The sequence below is a fragment of the Otolemur garnettii genome, unplaced genomic scaffold (genome assembly GCF_000181295.1).
Source record: "Otolemur garnettii isolate 467f Iridium unplaced genomic scaffold, OtoGar3 scaffold00033, whole genome shotgun sequence".
Taxonomy (NCBI): domain Eukaryota; kingdom Metazoa; phylum Chordata; class Mammalia; order Primates; family Galagidae; genus Otolemur; species Otolemur garnettii.
The window spans coordinates 12,046,304-12,064,244 of NW_003852428.1; the positions used below are offsets into that span (position 1 = coordinate 12,046,304).

General features: G+C 39.6%; 1 protein-coding gene across 1 annotated transcript in view; it reads left to right on the forward strand.

The window, feature by feature from the left end:
* The window catches only part of DNAH5 (dynein axonemal heavy chain 5), a 291,972-nt gene that overhangs the window by 118,737 nt on the left and 155,294 nt on the right, over window positions 1-17,941 (forward strand). The window contains 12 exon segments of the mRNA XM_023513078.1: window positions 374-533; window positions 1,251-1,487; window positions 3,351-3,541; window positions 3,631-3,718; window positions 5,236-5,369; window positions 9,750-9,951; window positions 10,505-10,740; window positions 12,395-12,613; window positions 13,978-14,040; window positions 14,392-14,630; window positions 15,320-15,560; window positions 17,207-17,406. Of these exon segments, the coding sequence (XP_023368846.1) occupies window positions 374-533; window positions 1,251-1,487; window positions 3,351-3,541; window positions 3,631-3,718; window positions 5,236-5,369; window positions 9,750-9,951; window positions 10,505-10,740; window positions 12,395-12,613; window positions 13,978-14,040; window positions 14,392-14,630; window positions 15,320-15,560; window positions 17,207-17,406 (2,210 nt within the window).

Sequence of the window (17,941 nt, forward strand, 5' to 3'; positions counted from 1 at the left end):
CCATTCTTTAGAAATGTATAGGTAGTTAGAGCAAATATGAGAGAGGAGAAAGATGAGCGAGTAGAGTTTTGTGATATCAAGGAAACTTCACAGGAAGAGAGGACACTGACAACCTTTGGAGTTATTTCCTCCACTGCTGGCAAAGTCCGAGTAATTTTAGTGTATCTACAATGCTCCAGTTTGTTCTCTTGTCCTTAACACAATACTTTACAGGACACTTGGCCTGGACTGCTATGGAGGCTGTGGCCAGTCATCCCTGGGGCTCAAATCTCACCTGTAGGCTGAACTATGGCATTGCTACTGCTCTTGTTGTGCTCTGAAGACCTGGGTAAACCAACAGGACACTCTGCCAAACTTTTCTGTTTTTGTTTAGGACCTTTGTGTAAGTGGCGCTCAGATACTACATTTTAAAAGCTCATTAGTGGAGGAGGCAGTCAATGAGCTGATAAACATGTTGCTGGATGTGGAAGTCCCCTCTACAGAAGAGAGTGAAAAAATAGCCAGCGAACTTGGCGTTGATTCAAAAAACAAAAGTTCAGGTAAGAGATGTGGTGATGGAAAGATCCCGTTTTTCTAGGACATTTACTAATAACAATTAAATTTTCTATATAGCAATTAATTTCATACTTCTGTAAACACCCTCCCAACATTAAATGATGTTTGTAAACCTGAAACCATGACTCTGAGCGTGTTGCAATGACTCTCTGTTGTTAATTCCATGACTTTTGGTTAAAGTCCACAAACATGCCCGTTGCTCTGGCTCTTGTTAGCAATCTTTGCATTGATGTATGAGTGGGTGTTTATTTCACCTTATCAGTACAGTAAGATGGATTATAGATTGGTATTCTCCTTGGAGAGCATACGTATTAGAGCAAACATTTTATGGGACAGAGGAGGACACTCATTTGTGGAGGGAGAAGTTATGCCCCTACCTTTTCAGGGGTGATGGTCGGGGAGAGTGCCGGGACCCAGGACCAGGGGGGCCGGCGTAGCTTTCTCAGCCACAACTCCTGCATCTCTCCTGGCTGTCACCTCACACTGAGCAGGAGAGGCACCCTCAGTCCGTCCAGGGTCCCCATTTCCTCCTCCTACTCTTCGATGGCCTAAGAAGTGAGATGTTTAAGTGATATTAAAGTTGCATGTAATTTGTCTCACTTTTCTTTCCTTTAATGGCTATGGTTCTATCATCCATGTGTCCACCTGTTCATCCATCCGTCTAATCCAGCTCTATCTTTTTCATCTTGGAACAGCAAAAAGAGAGGAAGGAAATTCTGATACCTTGACACCATCCCTGAATGCCAGGACTGAACCTTTGCTTTTGACAATCATGAAAAAAAAGAAAGAGACTGAGATATTAGAGGAAGAAGCCTGCGAGTTGCTATCTCACTTCAACCATCAAAACATGGATGCTCTTCTGAAAGTCACAAGGAATACGCTGGAGGCCGTTCGCAAACGCATTCATTCCTCCCACATGGTTAACTTCCTAGGTGATAATCTAATGTGGTTTGCCTAGGGGCTGATCAGGGTGGTTGCTGGTGTGTGTGTATGCGCCTGTGTGCTTCTGTTAAATGTAAATAATACCAAAAAACTCCCCATTCATCGAGCCCTTCCTTGTAAGTTTACATAAAGTAAACTTTGATCATCAAAACAGTTCTGTGAAGTGGGTACAGTCATTACTCTCATGTTAAAACAGAAAACTAGAGTATAGCACAGAGAGGTTCAGTAATTTGCTTAAGGTTGCTAAGATTTTGTTAACAACATGAAAATTAATGTAACTTTTAATCATTTTGTAGTAAGGCAAGAACATGTGAAATGAAGTATTTCACTTAGGGAAAGAGAAAATACATACTTTCAAAGAAGAAATATAGAAGAGACTATTTCATTGTTAAATCATTAGATTTTTTTTAACCAACCTTTTAAAGTAGAAAATATTTTATTATGTCATACTCTTCACGGTAGACTTTTCATTTTTCTTGTGAATTTAGTACCTTCCAGCGGATTTTGTAATTCTTAGTGTCATCATCTTTTCCTCAGCGCAGTTCAGAAATACGTGTTGCTCTTCTTAGCCGGACAACAAAAAAATCCATCAGATCTGGACATTCTGAAATTAAATTGTAAATGAGAAATGGTAAAAAATAATATAACAATTTATTAAATCAAAAATACTAGGATAATAAAATCTTCTTGCTTTTAATATTGGCATTTAAACAAAGCATCTTTAATATTTAAGTAAAAGGGAATAAATGAAAGTGAAAACTTTAAAAGTTTATTTTTCTTTTGGTCTGGTGGCATGGCTTAGTATGTTCCATTTCATTTTAGAATGGAGGATAATCCTTTTCTTTGACACAGGATTAAGCTATTATTATACCTGATCAAATGTTGGTTGATGTGCTAAATATTAAATCGTAGTTATTTCACAACTTTTATACTACAGGTATTTATAATTATATAAATTATGTATGATAAACATGTACGTATCCATACACAAATATAGATGTAGATATATCTATATATCTAATACCTATATCCAGCATTAAAAGCCCCTTTGATATGAGTGCAATCCACACTTTATTTATTCTTCATTTTTTAACTGTTCTTAGTTTGGGTTATACGCTTTGAGGTAGGAAAGGCATGTTTTTCTTGAAATTCCTAGCATTTCCTTGAAATACTAAGCTGATTATTTGTTCTAACTTTGTCTTGTTCTATGGTTATCCTTGTTCTTCCTTGTTTACTTATTTATTCTACATTTAACTAATTTGTGGGCATCCCGTTATTTGGACAGCTCTTTAGTATTTCATTTAAGAGTTTATAGTTGGTTTGGCGCCTGTAGCTCAAGCGGGTAAGGTGCCAGCCACATACAACAGAGCTGGCAGGTTCGAATCCAGCCTGGGTCGGCCAAACAACAATGACAACTATAACCAAAAAATAGCTGGGCATTGTGATGGGTGCCTGTAGTCCCAGCTACTTGGGAGGCTGAGGCAAGAGAATCCCTTAAGCCCAGGAGTTGGAGGTTGCTGTGAGCTGTGATGCCATGGCACTCTACCCAGGGAGACAGCTTGAGGCTCTGTCTCAAAAAAAAAAAAAATTATAGTTAAGCCTGATCTTACACAATGGGTTTTCTGAATGGAGGGTAATTACAACACCTTGTAATTAGCAGAAAATAGCTTGGGTTCCACAGAACTGCTCTGGTACGTTGAGCAAAACTAGATCTTCTATTAGTTTTCATTCATTCATTCAACAGGTATTTGGTTATATACCTGTTATGTATTGTTTTATTTTTCTGGTTAAAAATGCAGTAAATCCCATTTTAAATTAAAATATTAATTCTTTCCTGTTTTGGGTTAACTCAGATGGTAACAGTGCCTCTAAGGTGAGGCAGAACAGCCTGCCCATTTTCCGGGCAAATGTCACTCTGGCCATTCCCAACATTGTCATGGCCCCTGCCCTGGAAGACGTCCAGCAGACCCTGAACAAAGCAGTGGACTGCATCATCAGTGTCCCCAAGGGCGTCAGACAGTGGAGCAGCGAACTGCTGTCCAAGGTGGGTGTGGGATGAGGAAATGGTTTCATATGGAAGCTGCTTCTCTTGCAGATGGGAGGGGGATGAATTTTTTTTCTTTTACTTTGTAGAAAAAGATACATGAGAGAAAAATGGCTGCTTTGCAGAATAATGAAGACAGTGATTCTGATGTTGAGAAGGGAGAAAGTGAACTTCAAGGTAAATGTTCTTCCCAGTTTTCTTTTTAAACTAGTCATTGCAAATAACATTTGTTGAGTTTCAGCACATCTCCCCTTCACCATGCAATTCCCAAATCATTTTAGATCAGAATATTAACTTATGAGCCAATTTTAAGTTTATAAAATACCAAGCTCCACATTCTTCAATATTTTAATATCACCGTTATGAAGAGTCTACTCCTTGTGGGCCTGTCATAGTTTTTGGTTGTCACTGAAGCCAGGCCATCAAGTAACCATTAGAGTTGTGTGCTGTAAACCACTTCTGGAGACAAAATGAGAAGTGTATGTTCCTGACCTTATTCTGCGCTACTCCAAGGGGATGCATTTGTTTGAAACCGCCTCTTTGTGATCTAGGGAGACGCATATGTGCTGTTCCCTTCTGTACACCTATCTAAGAGGTTCAGGATGGAGTCCTTCGGAAGGCAGTTATAAAAGTTGGGGCGCTCAGTACATTGCATAACCCCCTTCTCAGGAAAAGCAGAGGGTTGTGTTTTTAAGCTGCTTCTCTGTGCTGCGCTTGGGGGATCAAGCCCTTGGGGTGTTTGTGTGCCCACATTAAGCTGCCAGTTTTGTCCGTGGTCTAGAGAGGCACAGGAGTGCCTGTGAGGTCCAGACCCCTCTCCACAGGGAGAACCTGGGTGTTGGAGATTCTTTTCCCAATTTTGTAATTCAGTGTCCAGGGCAGTGTTGGTGCCTGAGTGGGTCTCCACTTTTCTTACTTACTTGATGTAGATGCTTTTTGGTTGCTGCCTGAGTGAAAGTCTCTGAACTGGTGTCTTGACTGTCTCTCAGATCCATGAATAGATGTTTATTTGGTGCATCTGTGGGTGGAGGTGGAGGGAGAGTCAGGACCTTCTTATTCTACCATGTTGCTGATGTTACTCTGCTCATTCCCTGGATCTTCAACTTTTTTGGCCAATCTCTATGAGTCCCAACTAATATCATTGCTCCAGGCAGCTGTGGAGTTAAGCAGTAATAGCTACAGTCTTGACCAAAGCTTTAGGGACATGGCTTTTTCATTCAGTGAGTTCTAAGTCAAATCAAATAAAGATAAATTCTGAACGGGGCTTTTTCAGAGAACTTCTGGACAGGTCCAATAGTGATAATTCCATAGGGCTTTCTGAGGCGCTCCAGACTGAGTGGGCCCTTGCAGCGGCCACTAGGCTACTTGTTCTCACAGTGACATTGTTGCAAGGCTGCTGCGTTCAAGGCTACCCCGTAGCCAGAGAGGAGCAACGGGAATCAAGCAGGGGAATGCATTCCAGAACGTGCTGATATTCAGCATTTGTTCTTGCATAATCACTTTTTGGATTATTGCAAGCTGTGATTTCCAGAGTCCTGAAAAATCAATACTGACAATCCCTTCCTTTATTTCTATTGCTTTTCTAAAGGAGATTTTCAGGGTTTCTCACTTTATTGCTACAGAAATCTCATTTTTTTAAAGTACATTCCCTGTGTGGTTAGTATAAACTTTTCTCTCTTTTTTTTTTCTTTTAGACACCTTTGAGATAGCATCAGTAAACTTACCAATTCCTGTGCAAACCAAGAATTATTATAAGAATGTTTCTGAAAACAAGGAGATTGTAAAATTAGTCTCTGTGCTTAGCACAATTATCAACTCCACCAAACAGGTAGGTCAAAAGATGCTGGAGCCAGGGTGCTGTGCTTTGCCACAAGCGCCCGTGTGAAGGTGAGCAACCCAAGCTTGTCTCACACATATCCTGGGTCCAGCCCACTGTGTCTTTAGTGAGGGGCTAATGGCATCTTGTGTGGACTCAGCAAATGTTTATTTAACTGAAGATTTTTCTTTTAGCTTGCAAGGTGAGAAAAAACTATTTTTATTCTCATATTGAGTTCTGTTTAATGCCTTTAACCTCTCCTTTCAATACAAATGAATCTCAGTTCAAAAAAAAATCTAATTTCAAACCACAGTTCACTTTTGAAGAGTCAGTGATACTCTATATTTTGAAAGAGAAAAAGATTTGCCATTAAAAAAAAAAAGATTTGCCATTGATATGAAATATCTTTCCTATTCATGTATTTAGGCAACTCTTTTAAATCATTAAATGAAAATTTATATATGTTGTTACATGGAAATGAAAAAAAATTGAGAATAGTAAAGATATTAATGCTGTTAATACAAACTTGTACTTGACACAGATGTAAACTGAAGGGTTTCTTCTAACTCGATCTTCTCTCAGCTCCCCCCTTTTTGTGTAGGCAAATCCGTTCCTGAAATCAAAAAGACTCGAAACCCTGAAATCATCTTTTATTGAAAAAAATCTTCTAAATCATATCACTGCTAAGACCTGTTGAGTTTTGGGGAATGTTTCTCAGTGTTGAGGGAATAGTTGTTGCTTAGTAAATACATCTTTTCTATTATTTAGCGTTGACAGAATGAGTTGCATTTGTTTGAAAGCACCCTGGAAAGCTGTGCTTGCTGTAACAATGTAGTTTATTGGGCCCTATATTAAATGACACAGGAAGTTGAGTATTCTATGACGCCGATAAACATTCAGAACTATTTCCAAATGTCTCAGTAATCACAGAAAATACAATAAAATAAGTCAGCAATAGAATCCTTTACTTTCTCTGAATATAATCAGCCACTATAATGAAAATCTAAGGGCAACATTTTGAAGTTAACATCACAGTGCCGGCAACAAAAACTTACCTCTGTGTCATTTTAGTTGCATTTGCTTTTCTGTTATATGAAGGAAATGCAGAGCTCTTAGTATTATTTTTTTAATAGTAGAAAGATTGGTGTATACAATTTGTGTTGTTCTAGTGGATGTACCGAAGGTTTTGATTACATTGTTATATTGACTATGTCAATATAACAAAATTGCACTTGTCTGCCATGAGTATATACAAATGAAAATAAAATAAGGAAATGAACATTAGCTAACCCTACTTAAGAAATAGAGCAAGATTTGGCATTTAGAATGACTTGAGAAGCTTTATTTCAGATTTGTAGCATGGCTAAATTGCTTCTGGGAGACTGTCTATATGTGTGCTTAATTTTAGTACTAGACATAGCCACCCCCACACAGCCATAGACCCTTCTGCATGGTCCTGCCCCAACCACAGAAAATTCTATGATCCCAGCCCCTTTATTGTTGCCGTAGGTGAATCAATCAGAATATAAATCCAACCTACATTCAGCTCATCATAGGTTGGCCATGAACTTATAATACTGCCTGTCTTGGAAAGATGAACCAGACCGAACAATCAAAATAACCTTGATAATAACCTAAATCGTTGAAATAACCTTGGCAAATTAAGCAGAATAGCTCTACATATGTCGTTTATCTAATTTTTCCATTAAGGTCTTCGTTATCTCCACTCTAAAATGTTCCAATTTAATAACGAATGAGCTTTCAGATAAATTAGGAATCTAAAACTTAGTTAGGGTCTATTAATATTGTAAGCTCTTAGATTTTGGAAGCATTCAGGATTCTGGGATTTCTGCCCATACCCAGGAGTCTTTAATAATTCGTAATTCTTTCTCTAGACCAGTGTTTCTCAACCTTTTTTTTTTAAATCTCACCGCACACTTGAAGCTATTGATAAACTAATGTGGCACACTTATGTTGATCACAAAAACAAAAGGGTAAAAAAAGAGTATAAGACTATACTTACTGTGCTTTGAACTTCATTTGGAAATAATTTAATTAGTGATCTTTAAAAAATGTCATGGCACGCTGGTTGAAAATCACTGCTCCAGACCATCATACAGTTGTGAAAATGTGCACATTTCTTCGTAATGCATTCTCGGTATGCACGTCGACAGCTCGGCCCAGGTGAGGGGAGCGGTAGTGGTTGGGATGGGCAGTGGCGGGCTTAGCTTTCTGCATTTTAATAGATGGGAAGTCTCAACACCCATTAAACCCAACGCTCTGAGCTGAGGGATGGATGAGCTGTATGTGGGAATTGGAGTGGAACTCCTTGTAAATTCGGTGCAGGTTGGTGCAATTTGCTTAAATAATCAGACCATTTAGAATGCTGTTGGTAATGCTCAATTATTTCAGATAATTGCATTTGCTATTCTGCATCGGTTATTTTTTTTTTCATGCAGATGTAACTCTGAAATATAATGGAAGTAAGTGGAAACATTTGATTCCCAAGGGAATTAGAAATGAAGAGAAATTTGTAATTGTTTGTAGAAGATATGATTTCTACCCACTAAATCCAAAAGGCTAATTCGAAAAAAAAAAATTATGGCCCCAAACAGTTAACTTAGGAGTCAGTTGCAAGATAATTATTGCACATTTCTGATAGAATGCAACATGCATGTTTCTGAAGATCCTCCTGTTTTGTGAAGTTGTATATTTAATACTAGATATTATGGGTTATGAGAAAAACAGGACTGAGGCAGATACATAATAAAACTAAAACTAGGAAGTTTTGTAATCAGAACGGTAATAAAACAATAACAATCATAGTAAAGTAGCAATCATACTAAAATATTCACACATTTAGTAATGCATGGTAATTATAGTAACATAGTACTATATTATAAAATAGTCATTAATAATAATTATAGAACTTTGCTATTAAAAGGTGAAGAAAGTTTGGTGAAAGGTGGTATAAGGAATAGCTGAGGCTACTGAGGTATGGGAACGAGGTTAAAATATACAAACATTAGGCTAAACTGTGCAAGGAGAGTTCTTTTTTGTTTTATTCTTTCTGCTTTTGTTTTTGTAATTGTTTTATTTGTATGAATTTATAGGGTGCGTGTGCAATTTTATCACATGTGAAGATTGTGTGGTAGGCAAGTCGGGAATAACACACATCGCACCCACTGGCCTATTTCTCATCATCTCCCCGCTCCCCATCCCACCGCCCTTCTGAGTCTCCATTATCTAGCATGACACTCTCCATGTTCATCTGAGCACATCTTTTTGCAGCTGCTTACGAGTGAGAATAATGTGTGAAGGACATGGTTAAGATAGATGACAAAATTGGTCCAAAAAGAAGCCCTGGAGGAGGGGAGGTGGCCCTCAGGAGCGTGCTCTTCTGTGGATGGCTGCGTTAGCTGGTACCAAACAGTACCATTTGTTTTGCTGGAAAGAAATAGCATCTTATAACATGATGTTCCCTTTATAATGACGCCCTATTTACTAATTGCCAAGGAGCCATTTCGTCTCACAGAAGCATGAAGTTGGACTGTTCATTAAAAATTTTTTAAACTTATATACCATTCATAGCCAGGTATAAAAATAGGAGAAAAGAGCTTGTTTACAGGATGACATTTAAAAATACCTAGGGACATTCATAATAGGAAGTGTGTGGGGTCTTTATGAAGATTATTCTTCATAGAGTGAACTTAGTGAGTAATTTTTGAAAAAGATTGGAAGATGCAGCAACATGTACTATGTTCATGAATCGTTAGATACAACACTGTGTAGATGTCAGTTCTCATTACATGAATTTATACATTTAGGCAACTCCAGGCAATCTCCCATTAAGGTCTTTCCATTAAGGTCTGATGGTCTGATGGTGGCTATGCTCTGTTTGGCTCCCACTCCTGTCCCCCCAGAATCTAATCTCCACTCTTCTCCACTGGACTATCTGACCTTGAACACATCTGTAGGTTCCTGCTGAGGCTTCCAGTGGTTTCATAAATGAGGAAGGGGGAGGAGGATGGAGAGAATGACCTCAGAGTATTTTTTCCCCTATAGTGCCCTCTCTGTGGCATGACCTTGAGTTACAGTTTTTGACCTTAGGTTCAGCTCCAATCAAGAGCGCCCAGTCACCAAACGTCTTTGAGGACTCTGTTTCTCTGGTTTCTGGAAACTACTCCTCTCCCTTCTGGCTAGAGATGGGTCACAGTGCAGTGTTGCTAGCTCTGGGTTAGTGTTCACGCCCTGGTATATAGTCCCAGTTCTGTGGCATTTCCAACTAATCACACAGTTCACTAATTAAACGTTTTCATAAACCCTTGGGAACTGCCAGCAATTGGCGTGTATTTACTTATGTCATATGTTCTGTTATTATTTGTATTCTAGGAAGTTATTACATCCATGGATCACTTCAAATGCTACAATCATGTTTGGCAAAAGGAGAAAGAAGAAACCATCTTGACGTTTATTATGCAAAAGCCCTTGCTGTCTGAATTTGAATCCCAGATTCTGTATTTCCAAAACATAGAGCAGGAAATTAATGCTGAGCCTGAATACATCTGTGTGGGTTCCATCGCTCTGTACACAGGTTGGTTCATTTTCTTCTAGTCAAATAAATTCAATGGTATTGTTCTCTCTTCCTAGATTAGTATTCCGGAGATGTCTACCTATCTTAAAGATTGACGTTCCTTTCATGGGCCTCAAGCTTTAAGACCAATTTGTAGGTTTGTTTTTAATTCCCTTCTATATAATTATTTATTCTAGACTATTTTGAACACTTTGTTGCTAAACCTTGAAAATAAAGGCAAATTAATGAAAGGGATGAATGTGTTGTATTTGGAATTGATATTTATTCTTTCTTTAATAAAGAATAATAGTAAACATTTGAGGCTTCAGAAGGCTTTCCTATGTGTTTTTTAAAAGCATTTTGAAATGTGTTTTGAATTATTATAAAAACAAACATTATAAAATGAATGTATATGGAATTATTAGGAAGTGTGTAGTATTCCACTTTGATTTTTTTTATGGATCAGAGGACTTTTTAAGCTGCAAAGTACGAACTCTCAGCGAACCGTGGTCCTATGCATTTACATGCTGGCTCAAGTTTTTTAAACTTAGCTGTGGACATTTGGGTTTTATAGCTGACTTGAAATTTGCCCTGACCACGGAGACAAGGGCCTGGATGGTTGTGATCGGCCGCCACTGTAACAAAAAATACAGGAGTGAGATGGAAAACATTTTTACACTTATTGAAGAATTCAATAAAAAACTGAATCGCCAAATTAAAGACCTGGATGATATTCGGATAGCGATGGCAGCACTGAATGACATCAGAGAGCAGCAGATCTCTGTTGATTTCCAAGTGGGACCTATTGAGGTATCTGATTCTCACTTGTTCATTATAGAAATATTTCCACATGTTGGGTTCTATCAGCTGAAATATTAATCTGGTCCACATTGGAGGTTAGTACCACCAAATGTGTGATTTCAGTAATGATGGTGCTGGACCCTTCTAGGATGCCTTCCACAGGCCTCTTCCCACCTTCACATGTCAGCTAGGATCCAAAAGAGCAGAGCCTGAGAGGAAGATTCTGTGCCAAGGATTTATCAATAAGTGTTCACCAGAGAAGGGGAGTGAGGGAAACAGGAGGGGTGGGGAGAGAAGCTTATTCTGATGTCAGGATCAGACTCTAATCTCACCTTTTCTATGTCCCTCTTTGAATTTTGAAATATTTCACAGTAGCACAAAAATGCTACAGACATTTCCACTTCTGCCATGTTGGGCCAGGGGAGCCCCATGGCCCATCATGCTCTTTTTGGGTTAAAACCTCAAGGCAAAGAGCCCCTTCTTGGTGTAATACTGGGAGATCTTGATGTCTGAAGAGGAGGTACCGTAACTGACAATCCCGTTTTCTCCTGTCTGAGAGGCAGCACAAAAGTAGAGTTAGGTAGTCCAGGTCAAAATATAACCTTTATTACTGACGGGATTTGTTTGGGAGACATCAGTTAGCATTTATTACTGTGGTTGTGCACCTCCGTGTACACACCTTGGGCTTGTGAGTACTAAATCCCAGAATTAATTATACTTCCTCACCCCTCAGAGGTGGCATTGGAAAGCTGCAGGTTTCTCTTTCACCCTGACCCAGTTTGTGGCACTGAGGTGTGGACCACAGACATCCCTGCAAGGAGCAGAGGGCAGAGGGAGAAAGGCACTGGGCTGTGCTTGCTTAAGTTAGGAATTTTCCCCCCAAATCAACAATCAGGTCCTCATTTTATCTCCACAGAGAAAAGTAATGGTGGGAGAATAGGGTGCAGATATTTAGGGGAAAGCCTTTCTTTCCCTCATTTTAATCTTTTAGCCTGGAGAGTATTCCTGGAGTTTGCACAGTGAGGGGAATGACTGGGCTCAGGCTGTAATTCAAGAACATGCCCTTGTGTCTTAATATTGGGACCTCTTATCAACAAAATGAAATGGACAGAGTTAAAAATCCTGACTGTTTAATTCTAATATTAGAAGCTCAACTGTTTCATGTTTTTCATTTACTTCATGTGATTTTGTAGTCTTCAAATACAATCTGGTGGCCTAAGTAAATATATCTTTTGTTTGTACCCAGTCAGACATACTCATCCCAGGAAAATCGTGCCACATTGCCTCATTGTTGACTATCACTGCAGTCACCTTCAAAGGACTTCCCTTGACCATGTGATGACCATGGTGATATTCAGGAATGAGGGATGCAGCACTTTTTCTAGGATGAGTTTGTGAACTTAATTGTCAGACTTCATATAATATTTTATGGCTTTCAAAATGTATTTAAAATGCTGTTTTTGATATTCACAAAGGTCCTTTGAAGAAGCTAGACAATTTTGGCATTTGACAGATGAGGAGACTGAAGTTGAATGTTGAAGTGGCAAGTTGTCAGGGTGGTTTTGGTATCATGCCACTTTTTCCATTCGCATGCTTGAAAAATGACTGTGTGTAGACTCATGCGTCTGACCAGCATCAATTTGATTCTTATCCCTTTGTGTAGGAATCTTATGCCCTACTTAACAAATACGGACTTCTGATAGCAAAGGAGGAGATGGACAAAGTTGACACACTGCACTATGCGTGGGAGAAGCTGCTGGCCCGGGCCAGAGAAGTTCAGAATGAATTAGTCCTGCTGCAGCCCACTTTCAGGAAAGAGCTTATTAGCGCCGTGGAGGTCTTCCTCCAAGACTGTCACCAGTTTTATTTGGACTATGATTTGGTATGTCTCTGGCTTTCTCCATGTGCATTTTTGGGGAGGAATAAATAGAGAATGCAAATGTAGTTTAAAAATTGCATGTCAAATTCCATGAAATTTCTTAGGCATTCCCAAGGAGTAGAAATTTCATTTTCATGAGAGCAAAAAAGATTTTCCCACTGTAATCCGTTCCCCTTAGATTCATCCAAAATAATTTTATTTATTTATTTATTTATTTATTTATTTATTTATTTTTGAGACAGAGCCTCAAACTGTCCCCCTGGATAGAGTACTGTGGCATCACAGCTCACAGCAACTTCCAACTCCTGGGCTCAAGTGAGTCTCCTACCTCAGCCTCCCAAGTAGCTGGGACCACAGGTGCCCGCCACAACGCCTGGCTATTATTTGGTTGCAGCCGTCATTGTTGTTTGGTGGGCCTGGGCTGGATTCGAACCCGCCACCTTAGGTGTATATGGCTGGCGCCTTAGCTACTTCAGCTACAGGCGCCAAGACAATCCAAAATAATTTTAATAGAAAATCATGAATTTAAAAGTGCGGTTCATATTGTATCATTACTGGAGTCGTTTGATAGCATTCTAAATTTGTGTATAAAAATACTGTTCACAAGTAGTTATAAGAATCCTTCTTTTCACGTCTCTTAGTTCCACAAAGAATGTAGAGTGCCAGGCACAGGGTGGGCCCTGTCCTTGGTGCTGACAAGTTAGTGGTGGGCAAGACAGGTAGGTGGCGCTCTGCCTCTGGGAGTCCATGTTTTAAATTTCCTATAAAGTTTAGTGCAGCGTCTTCTAATGTACACTTTGTATAGTGAGACTTGTTTTCAGCCAATTCTAATGTACTGCTGTGAATATCAGTACAATAAAACACAAAGCTAATAAAGTTAAGAGATTGGATTCATGTCCTAACTTAGTGGGTGAAGAAGCACAGAAATCCACATATTTAAGTTGTTCTAATGTGGGCAAACCCGACTAGAGTGTTAAGATTGTGGGCCACTTTACAAACAGGTATCAGAATGGTAAAATCCTGGGTTACATGGCGTAAGTATTTAGCTCAACCAGATATTCTCTGTGCCCTCAACCTCTCTTTGCCTGTGTCACCTAAGAAATGAATACAGATTAAATATGTAGTCCATTAAATATTTTTAATTTGAAAAGAGTTTTGGCTGAGGGAAGATGTGGAATTAAGGTGGCTTTGTAGGCATGAAAAATATTTCCAAATGAGTCACATTCTGAGACCTTATTTAATAAATAAAAAACGACGTTTCCCATCATGCATGTGACATAGATAAAAATTAACTTTAATATTACAATGTTTTGAATTCATAAAATTTGTATGCAAACATTTTATTCCGTGTTTAACTTTTTGTTCAGAATGGTCCAATGGCGAGCGGCTTGAAACCCCAGGAAGCCAGTGACAGGCTTATCATGTTTCAGGTAATCGTCTTTTTCATTTCTAAACAACAAAACTTATACAATAATACAAAATACAACAATACACGTGTATTTTTTTTTTTTTTGTAAGACAGAGAAGCCTGTTGTGGAATATAGTATGTACTTCCAATATTATAAATATCTTAAAATTTTATATATATTAAAAAATATGATGTGGCGTGTTCACAATTAGAGACGGCTTCTATGAATTAATCATAGCCACTGAGCACTCCTATTTTTGTGCGCCCAGAGATCATACATCTCTGGCTTACTCGTTTGCTCTGTTTCCTTTTCACTAGTGTATTTGTTCAAGTGCAAATCATTTTGATGAGTTTTCACTTGTGTTTTTATCAGAATCAATTTGATAACATCTACCGAAAGTACATCACCTATACTGGAGGAGAGGAGCTTTTTGGACTGCCAGTGACGCAGTATCCTCAGCTTCTTGAAATAAAGAAACAACTAAGTCTTCTACAGAAAATATACACTCTGTACAACAGTGTCATAGAAACTGTAAATAGTTATTATGATATCCTTTGGTCAGACGTGAACATTGAAAAAATAAACAGTGAACTCTTAGAATTCCAAAACAGGTGAGAAATTAAGTGCTTAGCGTGCCTAGAGCTGTTGAACTTCAAATGCTTTTTTGCTTGGCTGCTGCCAAGTTCTCTTTACATCCCAGGTGGTTGAATCCACATCTTGCTACACCGTTGTCCGTCAGCCTCACCCTTGTCACATGCTGTTTATTAATTACCCCCATGTGTACACCGTGAGACAAGCACATCCTTTACATCTGGATACATCTTTTTAGGGGCTTCTCTGTAGCTTGAAGGGAACTCATCTTTATTTACTGTACAGTTGTCAAACATTTGAAGTTTACGTTAGATGATTTTCTGGAGTAAAAGCAAGAGCCCCATGATTTTTCTACATCATCTTAAGTGTTGAATCCATAGAAAATGGACTTACTGTATATTTTCTTGACAGCCTGATATACTACATCATGCTTTGTACTTAGTAAGTTCTCAGTGTGTGTTTACAGAATTGAATTGAACTGAAAAACACATCTAAAATAATTCCTCTAACTAGGTGGCTGTGTTGAGGGATGGGAAAAATATTTTCTGATGGGCAGAAGTAATTTTATGGAATAAACGTCGGTATATTAGCAGGTAGAGTATGAGTCATGGGATATGTATTCAAAGAAACTGTTCTAGGTAGAAATGGTGGCAGACAACCTTGGAGTGGAATCATCTGAACTTATATTTCTTGTTGGTGTCCCTGCCAGGTGTCGGAAGCTGCCCCGGGCCTTGAAGGACTGGCAGGCTTATTTGGACCTGAAAAAGACCATTGATGATTTCAGCGAGTGCTGCCCCCTGCTGGAATACATGGCCAGCAAAGCCATGATGGCGAGGCACTGGGAGAGGATAACTGCTGTCACTGGGCACTGTTTGGATGTGAGGAATGAAACCTTTAAGCTGAGAAATATCATGGAAGCACCTCTTTTGAAATACAAAGAGGAAATAGAGGTACGGTTGATACAGAGCATGATGTGGTGGAAGATTTTAAGGTCTCGTGGAATTTATTTGATAACATTACTGTATTTTGGAATGTTGGATCTGTAATGTTTGCTCAGACAATTGAAACTCTGTTCCTGGCATTCAGCCATCAATTCCTCCAACAAATGTTTAGTGAGTGCCTACTGGAGGATGGGTTCTGTGCTGGGGACATAATGATGAAGTTCTGCATTTTTAGATCATTAAATGATTAGTGTAATCAAAGAATTATACAAATAAAGGCACATTAGTTACAAGTCGTGGTACGTGCCACTGAAGGGAAAGCATGTTGCTCCATGAGAGCCTGTGATGAAGGGGTTTGGTTTGTCTGGGGTGATCAATGTCAGGAAGCCTGGGTGTGTGCTCAGGACAGGCTGGGTGAAGGGAGTGTGGTCATGTGGTTGGGTGAGGGGCTCAGAAAGTGCAAAGAAGACCTTTCCAGGCAGATGAAGCATTGTGTATGGGGGATCTGAGGGACGTTTGTGGAGCCAGAGGAAGCCCCATGTGGCTGGGGTATGGAGTTAGGGGAGAGAAGAGACAGCATAGGCCAGGGTGGGGGAGTAGCCCAGACAGAATTATCAATTTGGGTCTTTAGAGAAGTGGTGGCTCTCTGGGAGATGTGTTTGCAGTAGGGGATGGCATGGCTAGTTTGGCATTTTGTAAATATCACTCTGGTAACCAAGTGGAGAAAGAATTTGAGGCAGATTGGGGAGATGATGGGAAAACCAACTGTGAGTTTCTAAGAGTAGCTCTGGCAAGAGGTGATGGTTTGCTGGATGAGAGGGGAGGAAGTAGAGCTGGAAAGGGGAGAAAAGAGGCAAGGGATCTTTAGGGAGTAAAACTGGGCAGAATTCGGCAATGGAGGGAACATGGTAGGAGACAGAGGATGAACCCTGAATTTCTTGCTGAGAAATATACACAGATGATGGTGATGCTGACTGGCAAGAGTAATGTGAGAAGGGACGCAGACTGCATGACAAGGGGCAAAGATCATGAACTTGATTTGGGGCATGAGTTTGATAATCCACTGATTGAGTTTGGGGTTCCCTTGAAACATCTAAGCAGAGAAATCCAGTTGGCAAATGGACATGGGTCTTTGCTGGAGATATCAAAATTCACTGAATGCACAGGCATAGATGAGCTTGCCCAGACAGCGGATGCAGTGTGGCTGTGTGGGAAGAAACAAGGGTAAAGGCAGGCCTTGACCAAAGGTCTGGGGGAAGGGAAGGTGACCAGAGATCAGGGAGAAATGGGTGTCTGCTAACTTCTTCCTCTCGTGCGCCTTTATTGGACCTTAGAGGGGAATCAGAAACACATTGCATGTTGAGTCTGTGATTAAAAGGTTCTTGCATATCTCTTCTGGCATCATTGTTTTTGGCATAGATTGGTGGGAACTTTTATACATTCAGGTTCTGTGATTTAGTCATATCTTTAATTCTGTCTCTCTCCCTACACTGATACCTACATGTACACACATGTTATATTTTAGATATGAAAATGTAAGTGTTTATAGATGCCTCTGAAGCAAATAGTAAAGGTAGGATCTCTGCTGAACGTAGACAGTGAAGGAAGGATGGGTGACTTTCATGTAATAAAATGAGAGTTTGCTATTTTGATAGGACATCTGTATCAGTGCAGTGAAGGAGCGAGACATTGAACACAAGTTGAAGCAAGTGATCAGTGAGTGGAACAACAAAACATTCACGTTTGGCAGCTTTAAGACTCGTGGAGAGCTCCTCCTGCGGGGGGACAGCACTTCAGAAATCATCGCCAGCATGGAAGACAGCTTGATGCTGCTGAGTTCCCTGCTGAGCAACAGGTAGGAAAATCACTTGTCTTTTCTTTTCGATTTGAGAGCCATAAAATTTTCCATTTTAAGGAAAATTAATAAAAGATGGCCCATGATGATACAGTCATACAATTTATTCAATGTTGAAAATACTTGTTTTAATGTTAGCCTTTGGCAAAGCATGGGTAAAACTGGTTTTATTTCATTATCCTCTATTTGTGGGATGCGTATGGAGCCATCAGCTGAACAGAATAAAGCAACGTGTAATTAGCCACATGGGTCTTGGGAACATTTCAACTTTGCTGCTGCCAAGCCTCGCTGCACAGCTAACGGCTCAACAGGCGGCAGAGTCCAAGGGGAACTTTATTCTGAGTTCTGGAGTAATCATTCTCCTGGAACACACTTTTGCCAACAACTACAGGCTAGAAACTCTTAGTTGTGTTCACATTTTAATGAGATGACAAGTGAAGATAGAGAAAGAATTTAATTCTTAACGAGGAGTAAAATAATGCAGATGACCGACCAGTCTGAACCTTCTAATGGACAGTAGCCTCACTCTGGACAC